We start from the raw sequence: 23,382 nt of genomic DNA, 5'->3' as shown, positions 1-23,382 counted from the left end.
GGTGCACAGTGATGGCGGCTGGGGGGAGGGGGTGCACAGTGATGGAGGCTGGGGGAGGTGCAGAGTGATGGAGGCTGGGGTGGGTGCCACTGTAGCTCCTCTATCTGCTCTCACTGACAGAAAGCCCCAGAGCAGCTAAGGACTGTATAGCAGACTCACCCTGCGGACAGGCTTTGGGATACTTGATGTAAGATACAGATTTGGTGCACAGGGACCAGACGGTGATCCGCAGCTGCCAGGGGAAAAGGGAGAGAAGGGGTTAGGATGCTTGCCATCTTTACAAAGATTCTTAAATCTGGAAAACCTAAAAATGTACCCACACTGCACACTCATATCAAGTTTACTTCAGTACACCTGCACAAAGCAGCCATTAGAGCAGACTGCCACCAATCACCAGGCGACAACTGAGACCACAGCGTAGGGCTGGGAAACTCTCAGGGGAGGAGTGCCTCTGGAACCCCAGCACTCCTGCAGACCCAGGGGGTGTGGTGGCTGGCTGTGATCCCAGCAACAGGTAAGCTGGCTGGCTAGCGGAACTAGCAGAACTGGAGAGCTCTGGGTTCAAGTGAGAGGCATTGCCTCAAAATATATGGTGGAGAGTAACTGAGGAAGACACCACATCCACACCATGTGAGCTCACGCACACAGGAGCACACACACCCAACATTTTCAAAAGCCCCATAATGCAATGTCTCTTTAGTGTTCCTGGACTGGCAGCCATTTCAAGTCCTGATGCAAACCCTCAGGAAGCTGCACACTGCCATCTGCACTAGCAGGATCCTGTCACTAGAAGAGGTGCATAAGAAAGGCCAAAGCCTCGGGCACCTCACAACTCATGTCCAGCAGCAGAAGGCAGGTGAGTGTGCTCCAGTGAGCCTTTCCTCACAAGGACTGAGAGCAGCAGCTATGCCTGCCAGGAGGGGCGCTGTAATCTGTGAACTGCTGTAAACCGCACAGTGTCACATGCATGGGGACCCCAAGACTCTCCAAAAAAGGAGAAAATGGCTTTTGTGCAATGCAGTCAAAGGTGCCCTCTGGAGGCCAGCAGGCTCTCAGGCCTGGAGGTGCTCTGTGATGTATGTAGATGAGTGTCTTCCATGGACCGGGCACCAGCAACACAATTCAACCATCTTCTTACTGTCTCATGGGAGGCAGGCCTCTCTGTATTTTGTAGCACTCTCATGTGGACTTCCTGCCTCCAGAAGGGTACACAGGGATCTAACTGTCCTGACTTTCAGTTATGTGTCCACTCTGCGAATCTGTCATGCGCACAGGGTCACTTCCTGGCCAGCAAGCATGGCTGGTAGTACATGAAGTCTGTGGAACTTTTAAAAAGGTAAGATCTAAAGGCTGGGGTAAGGCAGGGCTGGTGACTACTTTAATCCCAGTAGTCAAGAAGCAGAGGGAGGAAGCTCTCTGAGTTTGAGGTGAGCCTTGTTTACATAGTGAGTTCCAGGCCAGTCAGGGCTACACAGTGAGATCCCATCTCAATACAACAAAAAGGGTGGGTATATTTTTCAGGGTCCCCTTGCTATGACATATTCCTCCACACAGGATGTGGACATTCACTTTGATGCCACAGGCGTAGTGGCTATGACCTAGCAGTAGGTTAACAGGGTCCAAAGGCAGTCTGTACAGTCTGCGCTCTGTTCAAATGCTCCTTTCCATTTCAGTGAGTGTAACACAGTACATTAAAACAGTTTATAAACTTTGCAGAGGGTAACCTTTCCTTTGGGCAGTTAGCGGAGGGACTGAGCCCAAGTCCATGCGATCTAGAAGCTGGCCTCTGGTTTGCAGAACTCCATAAGCATGAAGACTGCTGGCCAAAGCTGTCTAGAAAACACTCAAGTATGCATCCACAAGCCCAGGCCACATGTCCCTTTAAGATGTTAGCATGAGCAGTGCAGCCTTTAACAGCCAGTTACACAAGAAACATACTTTTCTTTGTTTACTCTGACTTTGGAGCAGGAGACAACTGTGTACAATAGGACAACTTTCACAAGTCATTCTCACCCTCCACCACGTGCATTAATAGGATGGAAGTCAGGTGGCCAGGCTTGGTACCAAGAGCCTTACCCACTGAGCCATCTTACCAACACCTTTTATTGTCCTATTTTTCTTTAAAATAGGATTTAAAAATTATGCTGTTTATGAACTCTGATCTGAATACTGCTTGGGAACCCAAACTTTCACATTCCCAGGCTATTTTAGGCAGAGAACAAAACAGGCTACGTTTAGCCAGCTTACGTGGAATTCTGTTGTATTCAGGATGTGGCGGCCATCCGGACTCCAGCAGGAAGCGACCAGCCCTGCAGAGCCCTCATCGATCTTGCAGTGCCACTCTGGCTGCTCGAGTGACCAGACCTTGATTCACAGAAAAAAAAAAAAAAAAAAAAAACCACAGGAGTGCAAACTGGCTGCACCAGCCAGGAAGCCTCTCTGAGGGGAGGATACCATATTACCTCAGATGGTCCAGTGGCTGCAAGCCACACTTCCTGGTGACTTCACGGCACTGCACCTTTGAAGAGTCATGTGCCCATTCTATGACCTCACTTAGTTAGGCTTAGTAAATAACGGAACACTGTCTTCTGGAACCTTCTAGCACTTCCTAGAACCCTGTCCAAGTTGTTCTACTGCCATTGCAAAGACCTCCCGCTCTGAAAAATCATGCTCAGAGACTAAGAACAATTTACTGTTTCAGTGTTTGTTTGTTTGTCCACATCAAGAGCACCTGGATTAAACCATTAGAGAGCATTACATTTTAAAAGAAAGAAACTCTGGAGGCTAGAGAGTTGCCTTAGCAGTTGGGAGCACTGACTGCTCTTCCAGAGGACCTGGTTCAATTCCCAGCTCCCATATGGCAGCTCACAACTGTCTGCAACTGAGCTCTGACACCCTCACACAGACATACATGCAGATAAAACACCAATGCACATAAAATAAATGAAATATATATGAATAATATACATATATATATATGTATATTTAATAAATGAAATATATATATATAGCAACTTTGAGTCTCAGTGCATTCCCCCCTAAACCTGAAAGAAGGGTGCACGAAACCGGACTCCTTCCTAGTCCCACTCCCGGAATGTTTCCTAATTCTGACGCCGCTACAGAAACAACTCTGGACGTGCCCTGTGAGTGCAGGCACCTCATCTGCACATGGGACACACTTACATGAGTCTTAGGTATATGTGGCATGTGCCTGTCTACACACATCACATATGTAAGTGGCACATGCCTGCTCAAGGCCCACAGACATGTAGCACCCATCTGTATACACTCCACTAATACATGGTACAAACCTGCACAAGCCCCCGTCTGTACATGGCACACAGGATGAAGAGGGAGTCTGCAGACCACTCTATGTGTTGGATCTGGTCCACACATGTATACAACTGAAGGATCTGAAGGGTCGTCACATCCCGGACCACTAACCGGTACTGGACACAGGACGCCTAAAAAGTGAGGCAGAAGGCACAGGGGATAGAATCTCCTCTACAGTGAGGAGTCATGCCGTGATGGCCATCTTCCTCCTTCCCGTTAGACACATTCATGTGGACCAATACTTACAGGGCTCATTCCAAAATGAGTTAGAATAAAGATAAAAGTTGGAGCGTACAAAAATTGAAAAGTTCCACATAGTATATATTAACCAAATTCTCATACTGTAACCCACAGATTTGTACAAGTAAATTTAAAGGTGGGGGTGGCACACACCTTTAATCCTAGCACTCAGGAGGCAGAGGCAGGCAGATCCCTGAGTTTGAGGCCTACAGAGTGAGTTTCAGGACAGCTGGAGCTACACAGAGAAACTCTGTCTCAAAAAGCCAGTGTGTGTGTGTGTGTGTGTGTGTGTGTGTGTGTACGTATATTTTACTACTTGGGCATGATGGTGCACACTTTTAATCATGTACTAGGAGATGGTCAGTGTGTGTGTGTGTGTGTGTATGTGCACATGTATTTTACTACTTGGGCATGATGGTGCACACTTGTAATCATGTACTAGGAGGTGCTCAGTGTGTATGTGTGCACACATATTTTACTACTTGGGCGTGATGGTGCACACTTGTAATCATGTACTAGGAGGTGCTCAGCTACTTTCTGAGTCTGAGGCCAGCTTTGCATAGTATACCAGAGTCTAAAAGCCAAAAACTTGCACTTGCCTCAGAAACAAGTTTGGATGCACAGAAGTTACATAAAACTGTGTTAATCCTAAAACCTGTTTATAATCCTAGTTTCTATGAGGAGGCAAAGGCAGGTGCATGTGGGCCAGCTAGCCTGCTGTATGCAGTGAAGAGCAGGAGACCTTGTCTCAAACAAGATAGAAGGTATGGAATAACACTGGGGGTTGTCCTCTGCCCTCTACATGTGTGTTGTAGCACCCATACACAGTCTCTGTATTTCTGTTGTTCTCTCTGTCTGTCTCTGTCTGTCTCTGTCTCTGTCTCTGTCTCTGTCTCTCTCTCTCTCTCTCTCTCACACACACACACACACACGGAGACTTTTTTTAAAAAATGAAGTCACATTTGTCTTCTGTGGAAAGAGAGCAAGTGCAGATCAGAATGAGGACCTACCAGAGGGCTGCGTTTTCACATTAGAGTTTGGTGAGGGTGACCTGTTACAATGGATTCCTTAGGAACCACTGAAGACACCGACATTGGAGACATGGATTCCTCTGCCCAGGATTTAGGGCAAGACTTGAAAAAAACAATTACCAAGAGTTCCACAACATTTTGGTGAGCTGGCAAACACTTATCACGAGACTTTAAGAACAGTAAAGCAACCCTAGTTGGAGGCCCTTGGAAAAAGGTAAAATGTATCAATGTGTGTGTGGTTGTTTACGGTTTATGTGGGTTCCAGAGCTGGAGCTCCAGTCTTCAGGCTTGCCTGGCAGTACCTTTCCCTGCTAAGCAGGTCCTATCCTGATACTTTCTACATTGTTAGGATGATATGTAAGGAGGGTAAAGGATGTCTCAAAGGCCTGGACAAACACAGCAGGAGTGTGAACTAAGAATCAAGACAGCCAGGCATGATAGCATGCTCCATTAATCCCAGCACTCAAGAGGCAGAAGGGGGCAGATCTCTGAGTTCAAGCCAATCTGATATACAGATAGAGTTCCAGGGCAGCCAGAACTACAGAGAAATCCTGTCAATAGATAGATAGATAGATAGATAGATAGACAGACAGACAGACAGATAGTAAGTACCAGGTAGTTAAAAGGAGCATAGATTAATCAAAGGAAGCTTGTTAAAAATTAGGATTGCATTTGTATGTGAGGAGGGTCAGGCACTAGTTATGGCTTATGTGGAGGTCAGAGGACAACATGCAGGAGACAGCTCTCTCCTTCCATTGTGTGGGTCCTGGAGATGGAACTCAAGTCATCAGGCTTGCTGGCAGGTACCTTACTGGCCAAGCTACCCGACTGGCACGGAACCACAGTTTTTTTTTTTTTTTATAAGACATGAGTTTTTCCTGTTGGCTTCCTAACGTCAGGTGTCTGCCTTCTGCGAATGCACAATGGTCCTGTTGGCGTATCTTGAAACGTCGAGTACAACACTCATCTGAACACTAGCCTGTCACTCAAAGAGTGGACAGCTAACATCTAACCCTGGCACTGAAAGCTAGTTATCTAAATCATCTGCAATGTGATGGACGAGCTCACAGGTGACAAAACATACAAAACAGCAATGAGCTGCCATCCCCTGTACCCTCAAATGTGTGAAAGCACCGTCATCTTATTCAACTTTGATGAGGGGAAACTGGAGCCGGGAGCCTGGCACCCACCCAGCCCGGGCCACCTGCTCCAGGTCCTCCTTCCTAACCCTGACCACCTGCCAGAGTAGCAACCCCAACTCCACCCGTACTCCGCTCCACGGCCCCTTTCTCCACCCTGGTCACCTGCCAGGATCCCCCAGCTTAGCCGGGGTCCCTCTCCTGCTTCAGGTTCCTTTTCCCTGATCATCTGGTTCTCCCTCGTCCTAGCCGAAACCCCTCTGCCAGCCTCCTTCCCTCCCCTAAGTCCGGCCTGAGTTCCCCCTCCCCGCAGTCTCCACCCCCAGCCGTCCCGCTCGGGCCCCCCTTCCCGCCCCCCTTCGACCCGCCCCGGCCCCCTGCACAAGTCGCGCGCCCACGCTTAGGTTCCACGCCCAGCGCGCCACGGCTCACCAGGTACTTGCCGTCCGGGGAAAACCTGCAGAGCAGGCCCGAGAGCTTGAATGACTCCGAGAAGTTCATGGCCACGGCCAGCCAGGCCAGCCCGGCTCCGAGGTACAACCCGCAACCGCCGCGGGCAGCGGCCGGAAGTAAAGGGGCGGAAGCGAGCAGCAGCCAATGGGAGCCTCAAGCGGCCGCGCGGCATTGTGGGGCGGGGAGTCCGAGCTCGAGTCTTAAAGGAGCTGAGCGCCTTTGCGCTCGCTGTAGCGGATCTCCGTGCAAGCCACGAAATGGAAGGCTAAATTCTGACTTCAGATAAATCACAATATAAGTGTCCCAAATGTTACCTGGGACATACTTAGACTAAAAGATCCCCTTATCTGAAATTCAGGTTGTAACTAAATGTCTGTACTTGTGAACATACATTTATTTACATGTAAACACGTATTTATGTGGAAGTATATAGTTGTATTTCGATATACTTCTTTAGTAGATAACAAAGTTTTTGTTACCGGGGCTGAGAGTGAGGTTCGGTTGGCAGAGTGCTTGCTTAGCATATGTGAAACCCAGGTTTTGATCCGCAGCATCGCAAACCCCCCCCCCCCGCACGATGGTGCACATTTAAAAAAAAAAAAATCCTACACCTGAAGCCAGAGGCTCAGATGTTCAAAGTCATCCTCCGCTACGTATAGAGTTGGAGGCCTTGCAGGGCTACATGAAACTCTTTCTCAAACAGAACAATGCAAAGGATACTGCCTATTACAATTTATTTTCCACGTATAAGTATAAATAGAGGTTTGCTTTGAGGTTTTCCTGAGAGTGACCACCTGCAGCGTGACCTCGTGACGTTCAGGTGCTTCTCAGGTCTATGGAGGAACGAATTCGAAGGCATGTGGGTCTCGTGGGTCGCCTCACCTTCCTGGAGGTACTGGGTTAGATTGTAGACATGATTCAGACGTGTGGCGCGGTACCCGGGACGACAGCCTCGCCGGGCGTGTGTGATACAGCACCGGCTCGCTCCCTAAAGTGCTCTGCTGCCTCCTTCACGCAGCACCCTGCGTCCTGTGCTCCACAAGACTCCCCATTCCGGTCTCATTCGGGAGGCTGGATGTTCCCGTCTGCACCCAATGCTTCAGAGGATCTCTTATCGCTCAGCCGCTGCCATTGACGCTGAGTCCCGAATTCTGAAAGACCGGGACTAGGTATTGCTCGGTCCAGCTCATAGCTCCGAGCCTCTTGAGCACCGCTGCTCTAATTTCCACGGATGGATGGATGGATGGATGGATGGATGGATGGATGGATGGATGGCGGTGCTTGCACCGTTCGGAGAGAACCTGCAGAGTGCGCGGCCGGCATGCTGGCCTTTTCTGTTCCCAACTAGTCCCAAACTCCTGCCTGGTATTCATCTTTGTCTCTAATCTGCAGCTCGCGAATAATTACTCCTCGTAGTAATCGGCCTGGCACCAGGTCAGGCTTTCGAGTGCGAGGGAGATCCGGTCTGCACCAGCTCATCTCTCTTGCAATGCCACTAGCGTCACTAAAGCGACTTCCAGGGCGTGTGGGAACACCTTGGGCAAGGATCACCCTGCAGCGCCACTAAGGGGTCCCACAAGGACGCAACTCCTTCCGCGCGCCAGACTAGGGGTCTGCGTACTAGATGAGGGCACCGGGTACCGCTCACTCGCCCAGCGACGAGATGGCCCGTGGTGAAGTAGACATCTCAAGCCAGAGACGAGTCCCCTGACTAACCCTAAGCAGCTCTGTGTGCACAGTTTGTGGGCATCCGTTGGGCATCGCCTAGGACACAAACACCGCCTCCGTGCACTTTCGCAACCTAAGAAAAGACTCTGATGCCCTAGGCTAGGAAACCCGGACTGCAGGCCGTGGCCCTCGGGGTGTGTGGGTCCAGGAGGCGCAACTTGTGGCTGAGTTTGGAGAGTCCAACCCACGGGGTCTGCGCTCGACCCTCTTTCCAGGAGGGCTGTGGTCTCTACCGGGCAAATAGAGGGGGGCTTGGAGCCGTTCTCAGAGACGGAGCCCCGCTGGTGCTGTCCGAACGACCACGGTTCTCCTCGGGGCCTTCAGTGTTCAGTTTCGGCCGGTCCTCTCGGTTTTCTCAGGCCGGGGCGAGCCCTGGAGGAGGCGCAGTCACCCAGCCCAGGGCACTCCTGCCCCCCACCCTCACCCCCCGTCCTGGGTTGCAGGCTCTGGGCAGTAAGGGCAATGAAGGGGTTCGGGGTAGATGGGCATCTGGGGAGAAGGCGGAGGAGTCAGAGGGAGTCCAGGGCGTCGGGCGCCCTGTGTCCACCCCCTCGGCGCCTGCGCACCCTTCCTGGCGCCCCGAGCCCCGCCAAAGGTCGCGGTCCCATCCCACTTCACCTAAGCCTCGGGCTACGAGCGTGGGGCCCGGCGGAACAGACCCCGCTGGGGCTCGCTGGGCGACGCGCGCCAAGCGGCGGCGGGAAGGAGGCGGGAGGAGCGGGGCCCGGACCCCGACTAGGGCAGAACCAGCTGGGGAGGCGGGGCGCGCGTGGGATCCCGGGGCCCCGGTGGCCGGCCCTCCTCCCGCCACGGCTGAGTGCCCGCGCTGCCTTCCCGCCGGCCCGCCGAGAAAGGCGCTAAGCCTGCGGCAGCCCCCTCGCCGCCTCCTCCCTGCCCCGCGCCCATATAACCGCCGTCCCGCAGCCCTCCCCGCAGCCCGGCGAGGAGGCAGCGCTGCAGCCCAGCCCTCGGCGAAGCCGACGCCTGGCCCGGAGCAGGTAGGCAGCGCTGGGACCCGAGCTAGGGCCAGGAATCTCGCACGAGGCTCCGAGGCTAGGGTTAGGGTGAGCGGCAGTCCAGGTGATAGCCGAGTGAATGCCCCTGGGACCCCAGTGGCAAGAGTCAGTGGCAAGAGGGGCCGGAGTGGGGCTAGAAGTAGATGCAGTTGGCACCTCACAACCCGTGGGCCTGCCTCCTACCCACACTGTCCACCACTGGGGGCAAGGGATCGCCATCCCCGGAGATGATAGGGCTAGGGTCTGGTAGGAGGGAAAGTTGGGAGGTGCGTGGGTATCCTACCTTACAAGGAAAGCAAATCCTCTGTAAGGCTGAAGGCCTTTCAGGTCCCCCATGGAAGCAGACTAAGAGAGAGGAAAGGCAGCTAGAGCCCACCTCTATGCTGGCCCCAACGTGTGGGTTCCTGGTGGGTTCCTGCTGTTCGGTGTGGAGTCCACTGTGGTGCCTCACCAGCCTCCCTAGTCTTCCAGGTAGAGAAACCGGGTTGCCCGAGTTCTCTCCTGCTCCACATCAGGTCCTTCTGGACTGGGCAGCTGTTACCTTCTCACCCTTGAGAGATGAGCACATCTGTAGGCACCTGTCCACATACACACCTGAATGTGTGTGTGTGTGTGTGTGTGTGTGTGTGTGTCAGGGGGGTGTCAGGAAGAAGCGCTGACTTCTGAGCCCAGGACACTTGGTTCCCTATATGTACTGAGGTCTGTTTATTAATTAAGTGGGCACTTGGGACCTGGGTCGCAACAATATTTGGGAGGAGGTTGTTTTTCTTCATTTAAAAATTAAATTGTGTCTGTGTGCACCCCAGTGCACTGGTCAGAGGACATCTTTAGGAGTCTTTTTTCTCTTTTTTCATTTTATCAGTCTTGGGGATTTAACTCAAGTAGCTAGGATAAGCAGCAAGCACCTCTACCTGCTGAGCTTCACTGCCTCAGATGGTTTCCGTGGTTGTTGTCTGTGTTGTGGTTTAGCTTTAGAAAAAACTCAACAGAGACAACATGTATCCTGAAACCTTGGTGTGTTGCAAATGCTGATTCCTCTCCCCCAATCCTTCGATTTATTCAATAAAAAATTTAAAACATTACTTTGTGAGCAAAAGGTTAAGTACTTAAATTTTTGTCATCCATGACTGTATAGATTGTGTATGCAATTTTAAAAATCAGGAAAGCGGTTTCAAAGGTGTTGCATACCCACTAACAAGTCTTGAGCTGCTGACGGGCCTATGGGAGCCTGCCTACCAAGCACAGGTAACTGACTACAGGCCCTTCTAGTGATGGCTCTGTGGAACAGGCAGGATAATCCCACGCATCAACATTCTGGATTAGAAGTCAGATGCCGAATTCAAATACTCTCCATGCCCTTGGACCTTGAGCAAGTTATTTAAACCCTTGGAGCCTCAGTTTACCCATCAAAACGGAGTCATAAGAGTACTTTTCTCAAAGCGCTTATAGAAACCTGATCAATTAGCCTTTGTAAACAGAATTGGGACTGCCTGAACCTGGCTGAAGGAGGAAATAACTGGGATGCTCCTTTCCATAGAGGTAGAGTTACTTCTATAAGAAAGAAACTGGCTGGGGCCTGTGAGATATCTCTGTGTAGAAGGGTGCTTGCTGCCAAGGGTGAGATCCATCCATGGAATCCATATGCTGGAAGGAGAGAACTTTGTCTTCTGGCCATCACATGTCCATGGAGGCAAACGCGTGTGCACACACACACAAATACAAAAGTAACGAGGGTGCTATATCCAAAATCCTTGGACAAGTGCTGATACTCACCAAGTGGTCCACAAATGTGGTGGCTTTGGGTCCTAGATTTTGGCTCTAGGACTGTGTGGGCCAAGAACCCAGGGGGAGAGGGTCAGTTCCTAGGTTTTGGAGAGATCATGGCAGTAAGGCAGGGATTCGCCTGTGACCTGGGTGGAGACTATGGCATCTGTCAGGAGTATGCCCTGTGATAAAGATGCTTCTGTTTCATGTTTATTTTTAGAGTATGCCCAACCCAGGCCCTGGAATAGGCTTCCAGTGCTGACACATGCAAAGGAGCATAGCTAAAGTAGAGATGAAGAAGGGAGACAGGGCCGAGGGAGATTTACCACCCCGCTGCTATCCAGAGATGCACCAACGCACCAACCCAAGACTCCTAGAACATTAAAGTTCTTGTCATTTTTGTCATTGCATTTTTTTTTTTTTTTTTTTTTTTTTTTTTTTTTTTTTTTTTTTTTTTTTTTTTTTTGTATTTTTGAGACAGGGTTTCTCTGTATAGCCCTGGCTGTCCTGGAACTCACTTTGTAGACCAGGCTGGCCTCGAACTCAGAAATCTACCTGTCTCTCACTCAGTGCTCTTAACCACTGAGCTATCTCTTCATCCCCTCGTCATTGAATTTTTTAAAAGTCGCAGGCATGTACATCTCAATGAGAGACCATTTCTGTCCCCAAATTGAAGGGTGACTTTCCTCCCAGAAGCAAGTACAAAAGACTGTGCACTTGGTGAATGGTGTTGGGGTAGGGGGCAGAGAGAAACTCTCAAAACACTCACTCTTTTTGTGTTCCTTCTAAGAAGGAACTTTGAGGCAGCCTTTAGTTTCCAGTTCATCACCGACCAGATACTTTTAAACATTGTAAACGTTGCTGACACCAGCTCTACAGATGAGTAACAATGTGGCAGAGACTTGTGGAACCCAGATCACTCAGTCTTGTTTCTGTCTGACTGTGCAGCAAGGAGTGTGACTGATACAATTCGTCAGCTACAGCCATCCTGCAGGCAGGCAATGTCCTCAAATTGGGACCCATTCTGCAGAACAACCCTGTGGCCCACCTGCCTTTGCAGACACTTTCTCTTTAAAAGGGTTTGTTTTCCCTGTTCTTGTTTCTCCACAGGGGAGGATCAAAGAGAAGGGATTGCTTGGCAAAACTATTGCTTATGAAGTATCTGCAGGAATTAGCACTTAGTGCATACTGGCTGTGTACTGGTATTAGGCTTAATAATTTAGGATTTTACTTTTGCCTGTAATTCTCCAACATCCCCTTGATGTAGGTTCTGTAATTATGCCCATTTACAGATGAGGTAATGGAAGCGTTAACATGTGATTCAAGGGCCCTGGAGTTGTGTCTTCACAGTGCAGGAGTTGAGATCTCAGATCTGACAAACAGTCCAGGGTAGGGGTTTCTGGGTGGTTTTCTCTAGTGTAGGCTAGTGCTGGATGTATAAATGTAACCTATTAGACAGAGCCACGGGACCCTAGAACCCTGCACGGGGCATTCTGTTGAGAGGACTCTTTGAGCCTAGGTGACTAGACTTAGGAGTGATGTGAACTCATGTAAGGAGAAAAGAAGCATCATATGTGAATTACTTAGTGCATGAAAACAAAAACAATATGCACATTGAATATTAAATGTGTATGAACTTTGGGCCTTCAGAATGTCAGTGAAAACAGGTCAATGCTGATTAAAATATTAACAATCTATTGTGTGCAGAACAACTTCTTGCATGGTAATTCTGTATCAATTAAAATGTCACAAAATCTTAAAAAAAAAAAAAAAAAGAAGCATCATTATTTTTGTTGATACCAAAGTGAAACTTCTCCTCTTCAGTCATGAATGTATAAACAAAGAAGCACATCTTTTACAGTCCATGGTACTTTCTCACTCGTTGCAATTACTGATATTTTCACTGGATGTCCCAGCTTGGCAGAAAGCTCAAATTTTTGTTCAAGCTGCCAACCTGAAATTCTGAGTTAAGACAGCTGCTGCTTGACTTGATTTTGTCCTAACCCAGAGGTATGGCCATCATAGATTAATGTCATTTGAACACTGTGACCACTTCATTCATGTCCTTAGTATGCTAGAGATCATGAGCACAAACTAGATGTCTAATTTGCCACTATATTTCCATGGCCAGAGGCCACTTCAGTGTATGGGTGAGACTAGTTCCCCTCAAACTAGTCCCCTCTGCGCTTCTCCAAAATCTGGCCACCCTGGCTGCTCCTTGTCCTGTAGGTCTGCCTACAGTCTCTGACTCTGTGTGGTAGGGCCTTCTCTTAGTCTTCTCTGCGTCTACCTTCTTTGATCTCCTTTAAGGGCACCTGTAGTCAGATGTGGCTTACCTGATGTTCTGGGGAGAATTCCTTGTATTTAATTTTATGTGTTGACAACACTCCTGCATAGGGTTCTGCAGTGTCAGGGTCAGGCATGTTCTGATTGCCCCAGCTGTCTGTTTAACAGGGGCTGCTGGGGAGCTTCACAAGACATCAACATGGCTTTAGGGGTAGGAGAGGCATTGTGAAGAAGTAGAAATGAGAAGGGAAGGTGTTATCCCAGGACATCTCCGCAGAGGCTGGAGTGGCCAGACAGAAAAAACAACCCTGTTTGTGAAGGAACAAGAGCTTTGAAGGCAGGTCTAGGCATTGGGGGAGACATAGGAACACCAGAGGGCCCTTGCAGATGGAGTCAGGTCCCCCAGAGAGTGATCTATGAGGGAGGAAAACTGTTTTCTTCCACCTGCCCAGTCTCTTTGCTTGGTGCATGACTTTGATGGGCATTGCCCAGATTAATGGGAAAAAAACAATTTTAGAACTATGGGTAGGGCCAAATGCCTACAGTCTCAGCACTGAAAAGGCTGGGGTAGAGGCATCAAGAATCCACGTCCCCACCACCAGGTTCAGCTCTGTTGTGCTGTCCAGGTGGGATGCAGGGCCCACTCTCCCAAATGTTGCAGCCAGTGTGGGGCAAGGATAGCTCTCCCGAACTCATGACCCTGTGGGCAGCTTTCCGAACTATTGGAACGGTGCACTAGAGGGGCATTGCCTTCTGCACCCAAGCCACCCCATGGCAGACAAGTGGCAGGGTCAGCTCTTCCACACTCATGCTCTGAGGGCCTGCTCACCCACACCCCACACCCACCAGGGTCAGGTCCGCTGTGCTGCCCCAGTGAGGCACAGGGCCTGATCTCACGAGTGCTGCTGGTCAGTGATGGGACAAGCTCTCCAGAGGGCAGCAGCCAGTGGAGGGCAGGGCCAGTTCTGCCCAGCTCTTGGGCATATGCTCTGACAAGGGACATCCCATGTTCTCTAATGGTAATGTGAACCACGGACATCAACACCCACCTCTGCACAGCCATGGACACAGACATGGTCCACAGTGGCAGTTCAGGCTGCCACCTCATCATAGCCCCAGGTGGCTGGTCACTCACAACAGGCTACTCCCCTCCATCCTCACAAGTCTCCAGTTCTGTCTCTCTTTATAATGCTTAAGCTGCTCCACTTCTCTTTCTCTCCCACCTGACCATCACATGTTTGCACATTGTAGGGGCTTCCATTGCAGGCTGGCCATGCTGCTGAAGGGCTCCTGGGTGACATCCTGTGTCTACAGCTGAGCTGTGCTGTGCTCCAGAGGCAGGTCTGTGGGTGGTATGGCAGGTCTCTGTCTTTTTCCCCTTTCCTGTGCTGCACTGCATGGTGGCTCTATGTGTCTATGGCCTGCCATGTCCAAACTGTGTGGCGTGGTGGAACACAGATCTCTGTCTTCCTCCTCCCGTGCTGTGCTGCCTGGATTTGATGTGATTTGATGATTGATTCCTAGGCATAAAACAGCTTTGGCCACCAAGCCAGTCATCGGGCTAGGATGAACATAGGACTGTCATCTGCTCTACTTGGACTGATTGGGAGAGTGGGCCCTGCATGATGTAAGAATGACATCACCAACAAGGTGTCTTTTTGTCCATTGACAGAGGTTACAATTTTTATTGGTAAATTTTTACTGTGTAGCTCTGGCTGGCCTGGAACTCTCAGAGATCTACCTACCTTTCTCTGCTTCCTGAGTGCTGGGATCAATCTCCATGGGTGAGGCCTTCTGCAGGAGAAAGGCAGGCCTCAGGAGTGGAAGGTGGTTAGCAGTCTCCTTGCTATGCAGACATCCTCTGTCAGGAAATGGGTCCTATCTCAGAGTAGCTGTTCTGGTCTCCCCCCTTCTCTCTCTCTCTCTCTCTCTCTCTCTCTCTCTCTCTCTCTCTCTCTCTCTCTCTCTTTCTGTGTGTATATCTCTGTTTCTCTCTGTCTCACTGTCTCTGTCTCTCTGTCTCACTGTCTCTGTCTGTCTGTCTCTGTCTGTCTGTCTCACTGTCTCTGTCTCTCTCTTCCTCTCTCTCTGTCTCTCTCTGTCTCTCTCTCTCAGACATTTTCTCTGTGGTATTGATTTCCTGCACAAGTAGAGGTTTCTCATTTTGCTTTAGGCAGTTGGGTGGGGTTAGGCTCTGCGTCCAGTGACTGGTATGTCAAAGTGGTGGTCTTTGGTTTCCTACAGCCTGGGTCTGAGGCGACACCCTGAGTCCCCAGAAGTTGTTCACCTGACACTTTCCAAAGCAGGTTCACAGTACAGACATTGGTGGGTGTATTTCCTATCACAGTCCACTAAAAAAGGCTTTATACAGACTAAGGAGAAAATAGAAATGAACCATTGGAACAGGCTGCAGAGCAGTATGAACTTCGGGAGCAGGGGTGGGGGGCAGTGATAGTAGTGCCCTGTGGGCTGGGCCTTCCAGCTCTTGCACAGTATGAGGTCCCAGGAATGTGTGAGCAGCCACTGTCACCCTTTTTGAAACCTGCCCACAGCAGAAGCACCTGAGCTGGGGTGGTTTATGATATCATAAATGATATTTATGATATCATGCAGGCTCAGGCTGAAGGACTTTAGGGAGAAGGGCAGGCTCTACATTCCAAAGCAGAAGCCTGAGAAGAAATTAGAACCATGGATTTGGGCAGTGACAGCCATATATGGGAGCTAACTAGCTGACTGAGGATCCTGCCCATTTTGTAGATGTTTAGTAGTCCAGAAAGGCAGAAGATAGGAGATGCTAGGGGACAAACATAGTTTTCTAAGAAAATATGATTTTCCCCTATAGTCACATTCATTTCTTCTTAAAAAAAATTTATGTGTCTATTTGTTCCTGTGTGTAGGTAGGTGTGCCAGGGTGCATGTAGAGGTCAGAGGTCATGTCCAATGTCTTCCTTGGTTCCTGTCCACCTTATTGTTTTGAGACAGGGTCTCTCTCACTGACTCTAGGCACAGTGATTGGGCTGGACAAACCAGCCAGGGAACTCTGGATTTCCTCTAGCCTCTTCTCCCAGTGCCACTCTTACAGGCATTTGTTGCTCTGTCTGTTTTTGTTTTAAATTTATATTTTTTCATTTCATTTTTATTTGTATTTTGCCTGCATGTATGTCTGTGTACCACATGCTTGGCATGCCTGTAGAGATCAGAAGAGGGCATCGGATCCCCTGGAACTGGAGTTACAGATATTTGTGAACCACCATGTGGGTGCTGGGAACTGAACCCAAGTCCTCTGCAAGAGCAGCAAGCACTCCTAACCACTGAGCCACCTTTCTAAGCCTTTGCTGTTGTGGTTTCATGTGGGTTGTTTGTTGGTATTGCTTTTGTTTGTTTGTTTGTTGTCTGTGTTTATTTGTTTGTTTGAGATAGGGTTTTTCTTTATAGCCCTGGCTGTCCTAGAACTCACTCTGTAGATCAGGCTGGTCTTGAACTCAGAAATCTGCTTACCTCTGCCTCCCAAGTGCTGGGATTAAAGGCGTGTGCCACCACTGCCTGGCTGCTTTTTTTTTTTTTTTTTTTTTTTTTTTTTTTTTTTTTTTTTTTTTTTTTTTTTTTTTTTTTTTTTTTTTTTTTTTTTTTTTTTTTTTTTTTTTTTTAATGTGGGGTTCTGGCATCTGAAGACAGATCTTCACACTTTCCTGACTGAGCTGTCACCAGTAAACCCATTTCTGCCAAAGGTGATCACAGTAAACTATTGGGTTTTTTTGTTTGTTTGTTTTTTGTTTTTGTTTGTTTGCTTTTCTTCAGAAACATGCCTAGTCTTACTGAATGTGCCCTGAGTATTTGCATAGGTACAGTGAAATTACTAAGTGACTGTGCTAGTCAAATAAGGAGTGTCAGAGCAGATCTCAGAAGCTTGTACTGGCAGTAGAACCAAGTCAGGGTCTGAGCATCAGAATCCATCTGCAGAGCTTCTCCTGCTAGAGATCCCTCAAAGATCCTTAAGGCTGATGGTCCCTCTGTCAGTTACAGCCCTGGTCTGTGAGACTATAGGGTCTTTGTAAGCCAGGGACCAAGTCAGACATCATTCTATCTATCTATCTATCTATCTATCTATCTATCTATCTACCCATCTATCTGTGTGTATGTGCGCATGCGTGTGCCACAGTGCACGTGTGATGGCCAATGTTCTCTCCTTCCAGCATATGGATTCCATGGATGGAACTCACCCTTGGCAGCAAGCGTCCTTCTACACAGAGATATCTCACAGGCCCCAGCCAGTTTCTTTCTTATAGAAATAACTCTACCTCCATGGAAAGGAGCATCCCAGTCATTTCCTCCTTCAGCCAGGGTCAGGCAGTCCCAATTCTGTTTACAAAGGCTAATTGACCAGGTCTCTATAAGCTATATATGGCTTCTTTAAAATTCTCGACATTTGTACCCAGCCCAAGGGGCTTGCCTTTGAAACATGTGCTGGGCAGAGTCCTTTCTCGAATCTCTTTGATCGGAGCTGCTGGCAGAGGCTGTGAGCAGGACATAGGTAGACAGTGGTTAACTGCAGGTGGCTAGAGAAATGGCCTAAATTTGTGTGGCTCATCATCCGGTGGGGGTGTGTCTTATGGCAACTGGACATGAAAATCTAGGTATTTCTGTACTAGAGAAAAACAATTTGTTTTAAGAAAAGTTTAGAAGGCTCAGTGATTAAGAGCACTGACTGCTCTTGCAGAGGATCTGAGTTCAGTTCCCTGCACCTACATGGCAGCCCACAAACACTGTGACTCCAATTATTCTGACATGCATGGGCACATGGTACTCATACTACATGCAGACAAAGCATTTATACACATAAAATAAATCTTTTTTAAAAAGAAAAACTAGAACAACTATAGAGAGGAAGTTGGATTTTTTGGGGTGTCATATAATTAGTTAAAAATATATTCATGCAAATGGGACAGGATTAATTTTGTACTTTATTATAAGGGAACTTTTTTTTTTTTTTGAGATCTTCCAGTGTTGCTTCTCAGCCTCTGGAGTAAGAACTCATGGAGAGTTTTGTGGGGGACCATCTGCAAAAGTTCAGCAGAAATCAGAAGTTAAGAAAGGTGATACAGAACGTAGCTTTGGGAAGCTCCTGAAATAGAGTTGTAAGGATATGCCTCAGTGCTGAAGAGCACTCGCCGCTCTGCCAGAGGACCAGAGTTCTATTCCCAGCACCGGTGCTGCTGGCCCACAACTGCATGTATGTAACTCCAGCTCTGGGAGGTACAACTCCCTCTTCAGGTCTCTGCAGGAGCCTGCAACACATGCAAAGACACATGCATAAAAATAATAAAATTAAGCTTTAAAATTTTTTTATGAAAGGAAGTTATCAGCCAGGCATCACTGCCCTCAGAAGACAGAGGCGGAGAGATCTCTTGTGTGTTTGAGGCTGAGGTGAGAGATACATAGAAAGTGACAGGTCAGTCGGGGATACATAGTGAAACTCAGTCTCAGAAAAAATCTCTACAATGAATCCAGTTTTAGGCAATTTGAACTCAGAGATGTATGGCACTCCTGTGACTCCGAGTACCTAGGATGCTGAAGCAAAGGAGAGGCTGAGACAAAAGAGAAAGATTCGGAGCGTGAGGCTGGCCTCGGTCACACAGTCCAAATATATACAAATATCCAAATATATAGAATAGTTTATGCCAATTTGACACAGGCTAGTGTCATTTGGGAAGAGGGAACCTTAATTTTAAAAAAATGACTCCACTGGATTTTCCTGTGGGACACTGTCTTGATTGATGATTGAATATGAAAGGGTCCAGCTCACTGGGGGCAGGGCCACTCCTGGGCAGGTGGTCCTATGGTCCCATGGGACCAAGAAAGCAGAGCCACAGGAAGCAAGTCAGTAAGCAGCTTTCTCCATGGCCTCTGGTTCAGTTCTGGCCTTAACTTCCCCAGAAGCATGTGGCATTCATACACAAGGCTCTGGGTTCCCTCCTTAGCACCAGGGCCTGGGAAAGAAAGACTAAGAAGTCTAAACCTTGAGAGAAAGGGCTCTATTAACAGCCTATTTTACCTATTTTATTATAGTCTTACTTATTGTTGTCTTACTCAAGGCAACTATGCTTTTTCCACAGTTCCTTTGTTCATACAAAAGAAACATTTTTAAGGCTTGGAGAGATGGCTCAGCGGTTAAGAGCACTGACTGCTCTTCCAGAGGTCCTGAGTTCAATTCCCAGCAACCACATGGTGGCTCACAACCATCTATGGTGGGATCTGATGCCCTCTTCAGGTGTGTCTGAAGACAGCTACTCACATACAATAAATAAGTCTTTAAAAAAAAAAAAGCCCTGCTGGGCGGTGGTGGCGCACGCCTTTAATCCCAGCACTTGGGAGGCAGAGGCAGGCAGATTTCTGATTTCGAGGCCAGCCTGGTCTACAGAGTGAGTTCCAGGACAACCAGGGCTATACAGAGAAACCCTGTCTCAAAAAAAAAAAAAAAAAAAAATCCCTGCTTCTCATATAGAGTGGATTCTCTTATAGCTTCCACTCACAGACAAAAGAATTTTAATTCTCTGCAATTCCAACTCCCAGAAGCAAATGAAAGAGGTGAGCAACAGTGAGGCTTTGCATGTATTCTGCTCACAGACTGCAAGTGTGGGAATTACTGAGTGCCACAGAGTTTTTTTTTTTTTAATTAGATATTTTCTTTATTTACATTTCAAGTGATATCTCCTTTTCTGGCTTCCCCTCTGAGGGGAAAAAAACCTGTTCCCACTCCCCCTGCTCACTAACCCACCCTCTCCCACATCCTGGCCCTGGTATTCCCCTAAACTGGGACATAGAACCTTCACAGGATCAAGGGCCTCTCCTCCCACTGATGACCAACTAGGCTATTCTATGCTATACACATGCTGCTGGAGCCATGAGTCGCACCATGTGTACTCTTTGGTTGGTGGTTTAGACCCTAGGAGCTCTGAGGGTACTAGTTAGTTCATATTGTTGTCCGTCCTAAGGGTCTGCAAACCCTGCAGCTCTTTGGGTCCTTTCTCTAACTCCTTCATTGGGGACCGGCCACAGAGTGTTTTTGTTGTCTGCTCTTGCCAAGGACTGGGGTCTGATCTTGGCATGCACACAGTGGTTCACCACCATCAGTAACTTCTGTCCCAGGAAATCTGACATTCTCTTCTGACCTCCTTGGGCACCAAGAACACACATACATAAATGTAGGAAAAACAATCATACACATAAAATAATAAAAAGGTAAATCTGAAAACATTCTCAGAGATGCGGGCAGCTATTTTAAGGCAGGCATACTGTGACTCCTAATTGTCATCGCAGGCTTAGCTTCTTATACTTTTAATTTCTAAGATTCATTTAATTTTATAGTTTCTAACAACTGTGCCTTAATTATGAAAACTCTGGGAGAAATTTTATGAACACTTCCTATTTTAAAATGTTTATTTTAAAGTTCAGTTTTATTTTTATGGGTATGTGCGTCTGCTTGTGGGGTTGTGCACATGAGTACAGGTACCTCCAAAGCAGAGAGGGTGTCATGATCCTCTGGAGCTGGAGGTACAGGTGACTGTGCACTGCCTGACATGGGTACCAGGGAATGTGGGTTCTCTGGAAGAGTGACAAGCTCTCTTAACCACTGGGTCATCTCTCCATCCCAGAGTTTCCTGTTTTTAAACAAAGCTAGCTGTTATCCGATGTTACCCCCCCGTTAAATATTTTCCCACATGTTTGTATCAGGAAGAGTCAGAAAGGCAAAGCCCTAGAAACGTACATTTAGTTTTGTTCATTTATTGCTGAGATGACCTGCAGACACTGCTGTGTGCCTCTCAGTTTCTGGGTTACTGCACGGTTAGCTGTCCCAGGCTTAGGACAGACGTGACCAGGAAACACAGGAAGAACAGCAGTTGTTGGGCTGCCTTGTGTTTGGTAAGAATGGCTGGGACGATCTGTGTGTTTTAGTCAAGCCAACAGACTTAAGCTAGCAGCCCAGACGGTCCTGGCGGTCATGATTTCTTCTGCCTTAGCTTCTGGAGTGAGCCATGCCTCGATTTGGAATTTTAAGAAGCTTTTCCACACTTGCTTCATCTCACAGGAGACAGCTCTGCCAGACTCAGTCTCTGTGAAGCCAACTTCTGATAATAGAGTTGTGAAAAAAATCCTTTCGAGTATTTTATTATCAGGTTTTAGCCAGCCAAATAGTTCTCTCTCTCTCTCTCTCTCTCTCTCTCTCTCTCTCTCTCTCTCTCTCTCTCTCTTTCTCTCTCTCTCTCTTCCTCCCTCCTTCCCTCCCTTCCTTTCTCTCTCTCCCTCCCTTTCTCCCTCCCACCATCTCTTACTTGTATTGTTGTATTGGAAGCAAGACTTTTATGATAACCATGAATATAAAATAGTCATGTTCAAACAGGCGTGCAGCCTGCAGCATCTGTGACCCCCAAGTTCACTTTTAGACAGGTGGGTGAAGACCTCATGGACTCCCCAATCTCCACGTACTATTCTCTGATGGATGTAGGGAAGTTCCTGTGGGAAGGCACCCTACCAGCATTGACCGGACATGGAGGATGAGGGAGGACAGGGAGGCCTCGCCTAGACCTGGGCCTCTCATTTCTATAGGATCTTTTGAGAGTTGGGGCCATGGTTGAGCCATTGAACTCTGCCTGACTCAGACCAGTGCTGTGCTATACCCCCAGCTGAGAGAGGGGGCAGAATGTCTACCAATCACAGAGCAGAGTGCTCAGGACTCAGGACAAACTAAAGGGAGGATCTCACCTTGTTTGACTCATAACAAAACTGCTCTACGCAGATGCCAGCCTAGCCAGGACCCAGAGTCGTTAACCTGGGAAGTCAGCCTTCCAGGCTGAGGTCCCTGTCCTGCCTAATATGCTGTTTGTTAATCCTGCAAATGACCTGAAAACAGAGGGGGAGAAGCCAGAGATGAGCATGCTTATATCAAGAGAGCCCAGGACTTAGTGGTAGGAACGGGTCTGGTGTGCCTGGAGGCTTGGGGCTCCATCTCCTGCTCCTTAGAAGGCCAGCGAGGTCTCTGAATGAGAACTACTTTCCACTGGATTCCTTCTGCTGAGCAGAATCTGAAGAGGTAAAGACTGATTCTGTTCTTATTCCCACTAGACCCGGGTAGGAGTGTCCCTTAGTCAGACCTCGTACCTCTGGCTGGCCTACTGTCAGGATTCCAAACCCTACAGCTGCTATAACCGTCCCAAAGAAGGCAGGTTCCAGCCACTGAGGTCCCTTCCCAGTCACTACAGTATAAAGGAAAGAAGATTACACCACAGAGGGTACAGGAGAAAAGTTGTACTTATACATACGCACAGGGGACCTACAGCTGATGGTGGCTATTCTTGAGTCCCAGAGAAGAAAGGTAGCTCTGGTGGTATGGAGGCTTGTGTGGGAATGTGAGGGGAAGTGCAAGGAATATGCAGATATAACATTGTGTGTGTACACGTGCATGTGTGGATGTGTGTGCCTGTGTGTATATGTGTGTGCATGTGAACGAAGAATATGCAGATATAACTGTGTGTGTGTACATGTGCACGTGTGTGTGTGTGCATATTTGTGTGTATTGTGTGCTTATGGGCAAGGAATATGCAGACATAACTGTGTGTGTGTGCATATATGTGTGTGCATTTGTGTAGACATATGTGTGCATTTGTGTGCATTTGTGTATACATGTGTGTGCATTTGTGTATACCTGTCTGCATGTGTGTATATTGTTCTTCAGGTGGCATCTACTTTTTTTTTTTGAGAAAGAGCCTCTCACAATCTCTCCATCTGGCCTCCATCTCTCCATCTCCACCTTTGAAGCACTGTGATGATGAGAACGTACTATAATACCTGTTTTTGTTTTTAAAGGTGAAAATGTTCTCCTCAAATTTTAGTGCATTTATTATTTTTCACATGTGTGGGTACTCACATGCCACAGCATGCCCATGGTGGTCTAAGTACAGCTTTACAGAGTTGGGTCTCTCCTTCTGCCATGTGGGGTCTCGGTTCCAAACTTGGCTACCATTCCAGGCTTGGCTACCAATGCCTGCTGAGCCAATCCTAATGACCCCTCATACCCCACCTTTGAAACACGCGTTCTGGAGACCATGCTCAGGTCCTCGTGCCTACAGCAAGTGTGTCACTGACCCAGCCCCAGACCTGGCTTTGGTTTGATCATCGTCCAGGACTTCTCCCTCCCAGCTGGGACCCCTTTCCTGATGCATGTGTCCTTCAGAGCTGTACCATCTGCTCCTACACAGGGCAGCTTCTCCATGCTCAGTGCATCTGCAGCCTCAGGGTCACCTGGACTCACTCAGGGTGCCCAACAGGTTGTTGTAGGATGCCGTCCCGCAGCTCCTACCTGCGTGGGGTTCCACGAACCGAGGATTTGGAAACCTG

At 48.4% G+C, this 23,382-nt stretch overlaps 2 protein-coding genes across 6 annotated transcripts in view; one reads left to right on the top strand and one right to left on the bottom strand.

Moving 5' to 3' along the window:
* The window catches only part of Wrap73 (WD repeat containing, antisense to TP73), a 15,211-nt gene extending 8,902 nt beyond the window's left edge, over window positions 1-6,309 (bottom strand). For 2 of the 4 annotated variants that reach the window (XM_031379681.1, XM_031379679.1), the window contains exons 1-4: window positions 6,176-6,307; window positions 3,312-3,464; window positions 2,248-2,364; window positions 160-232 (exon numbers count right to left, since the gene is read on the bottom strand). In XM_031379681.1, coding sequence (XP_031235541.1) covers window positions 160-232; window positions 2,248-2,364; window positions 3,312-3,464; window positions 6,176-6,244 — 412 coding nt within the window. In that variant the 5' untranslated portion in view covers window positions 6,245-6,307. Of the gene's footprint in view, window positions 1-159; window positions 233-2,247; window positions 2,365-3,311; window positions 3,465-6,175 lie in introns of all 4 variants that reach the window. The other 2 variants (XM_031379678.1, XM_031379680.1) reach the window with 2 other exon arrangements.
* A 2,222-nt stretch (window positions 6,310-8,531) lies between these two features.
* The window catches only part of Tp73 (tumor protein p73), a 94,932-nt gene continuing 80,081 nt past the window's right edge, over window positions 8,532-23,382 (top strand). The window contains exon 1 of one of the 2 annotated variants that reach the window (XM_031379671.1): window positions 8,532-8,922. The gene's annotated coding sequence lies outside the window, so the exon portion shown is untranslated. The remainder of the gene's footprint in view (window positions 8,923-23,382) is intronic. The other variant, XM_031379672.1, reaches the window with a different exon arrangement.

Source organism: Mastomys coucha, unplaced genomic scaffold (genome assembly GCF_008632895.1).
Source record: "Mastomys coucha isolate ucsf_1 unplaced genomic scaffold, UCSF_Mcou_1 pScaffold18, whole genome shotgun sequence".
NCBI classification, from domain to species: domain Eukaryota; kingdom Metazoa; phylum Chordata; class Mammalia; order Rodentia; family Muridae; genus Mastomys; species Mastomys coucha.
The sequence above is the reverse complement of the archived record's forward strand: the minus strand, read 5'-3'. Positions and strand labels throughout refer to the sequence as shown.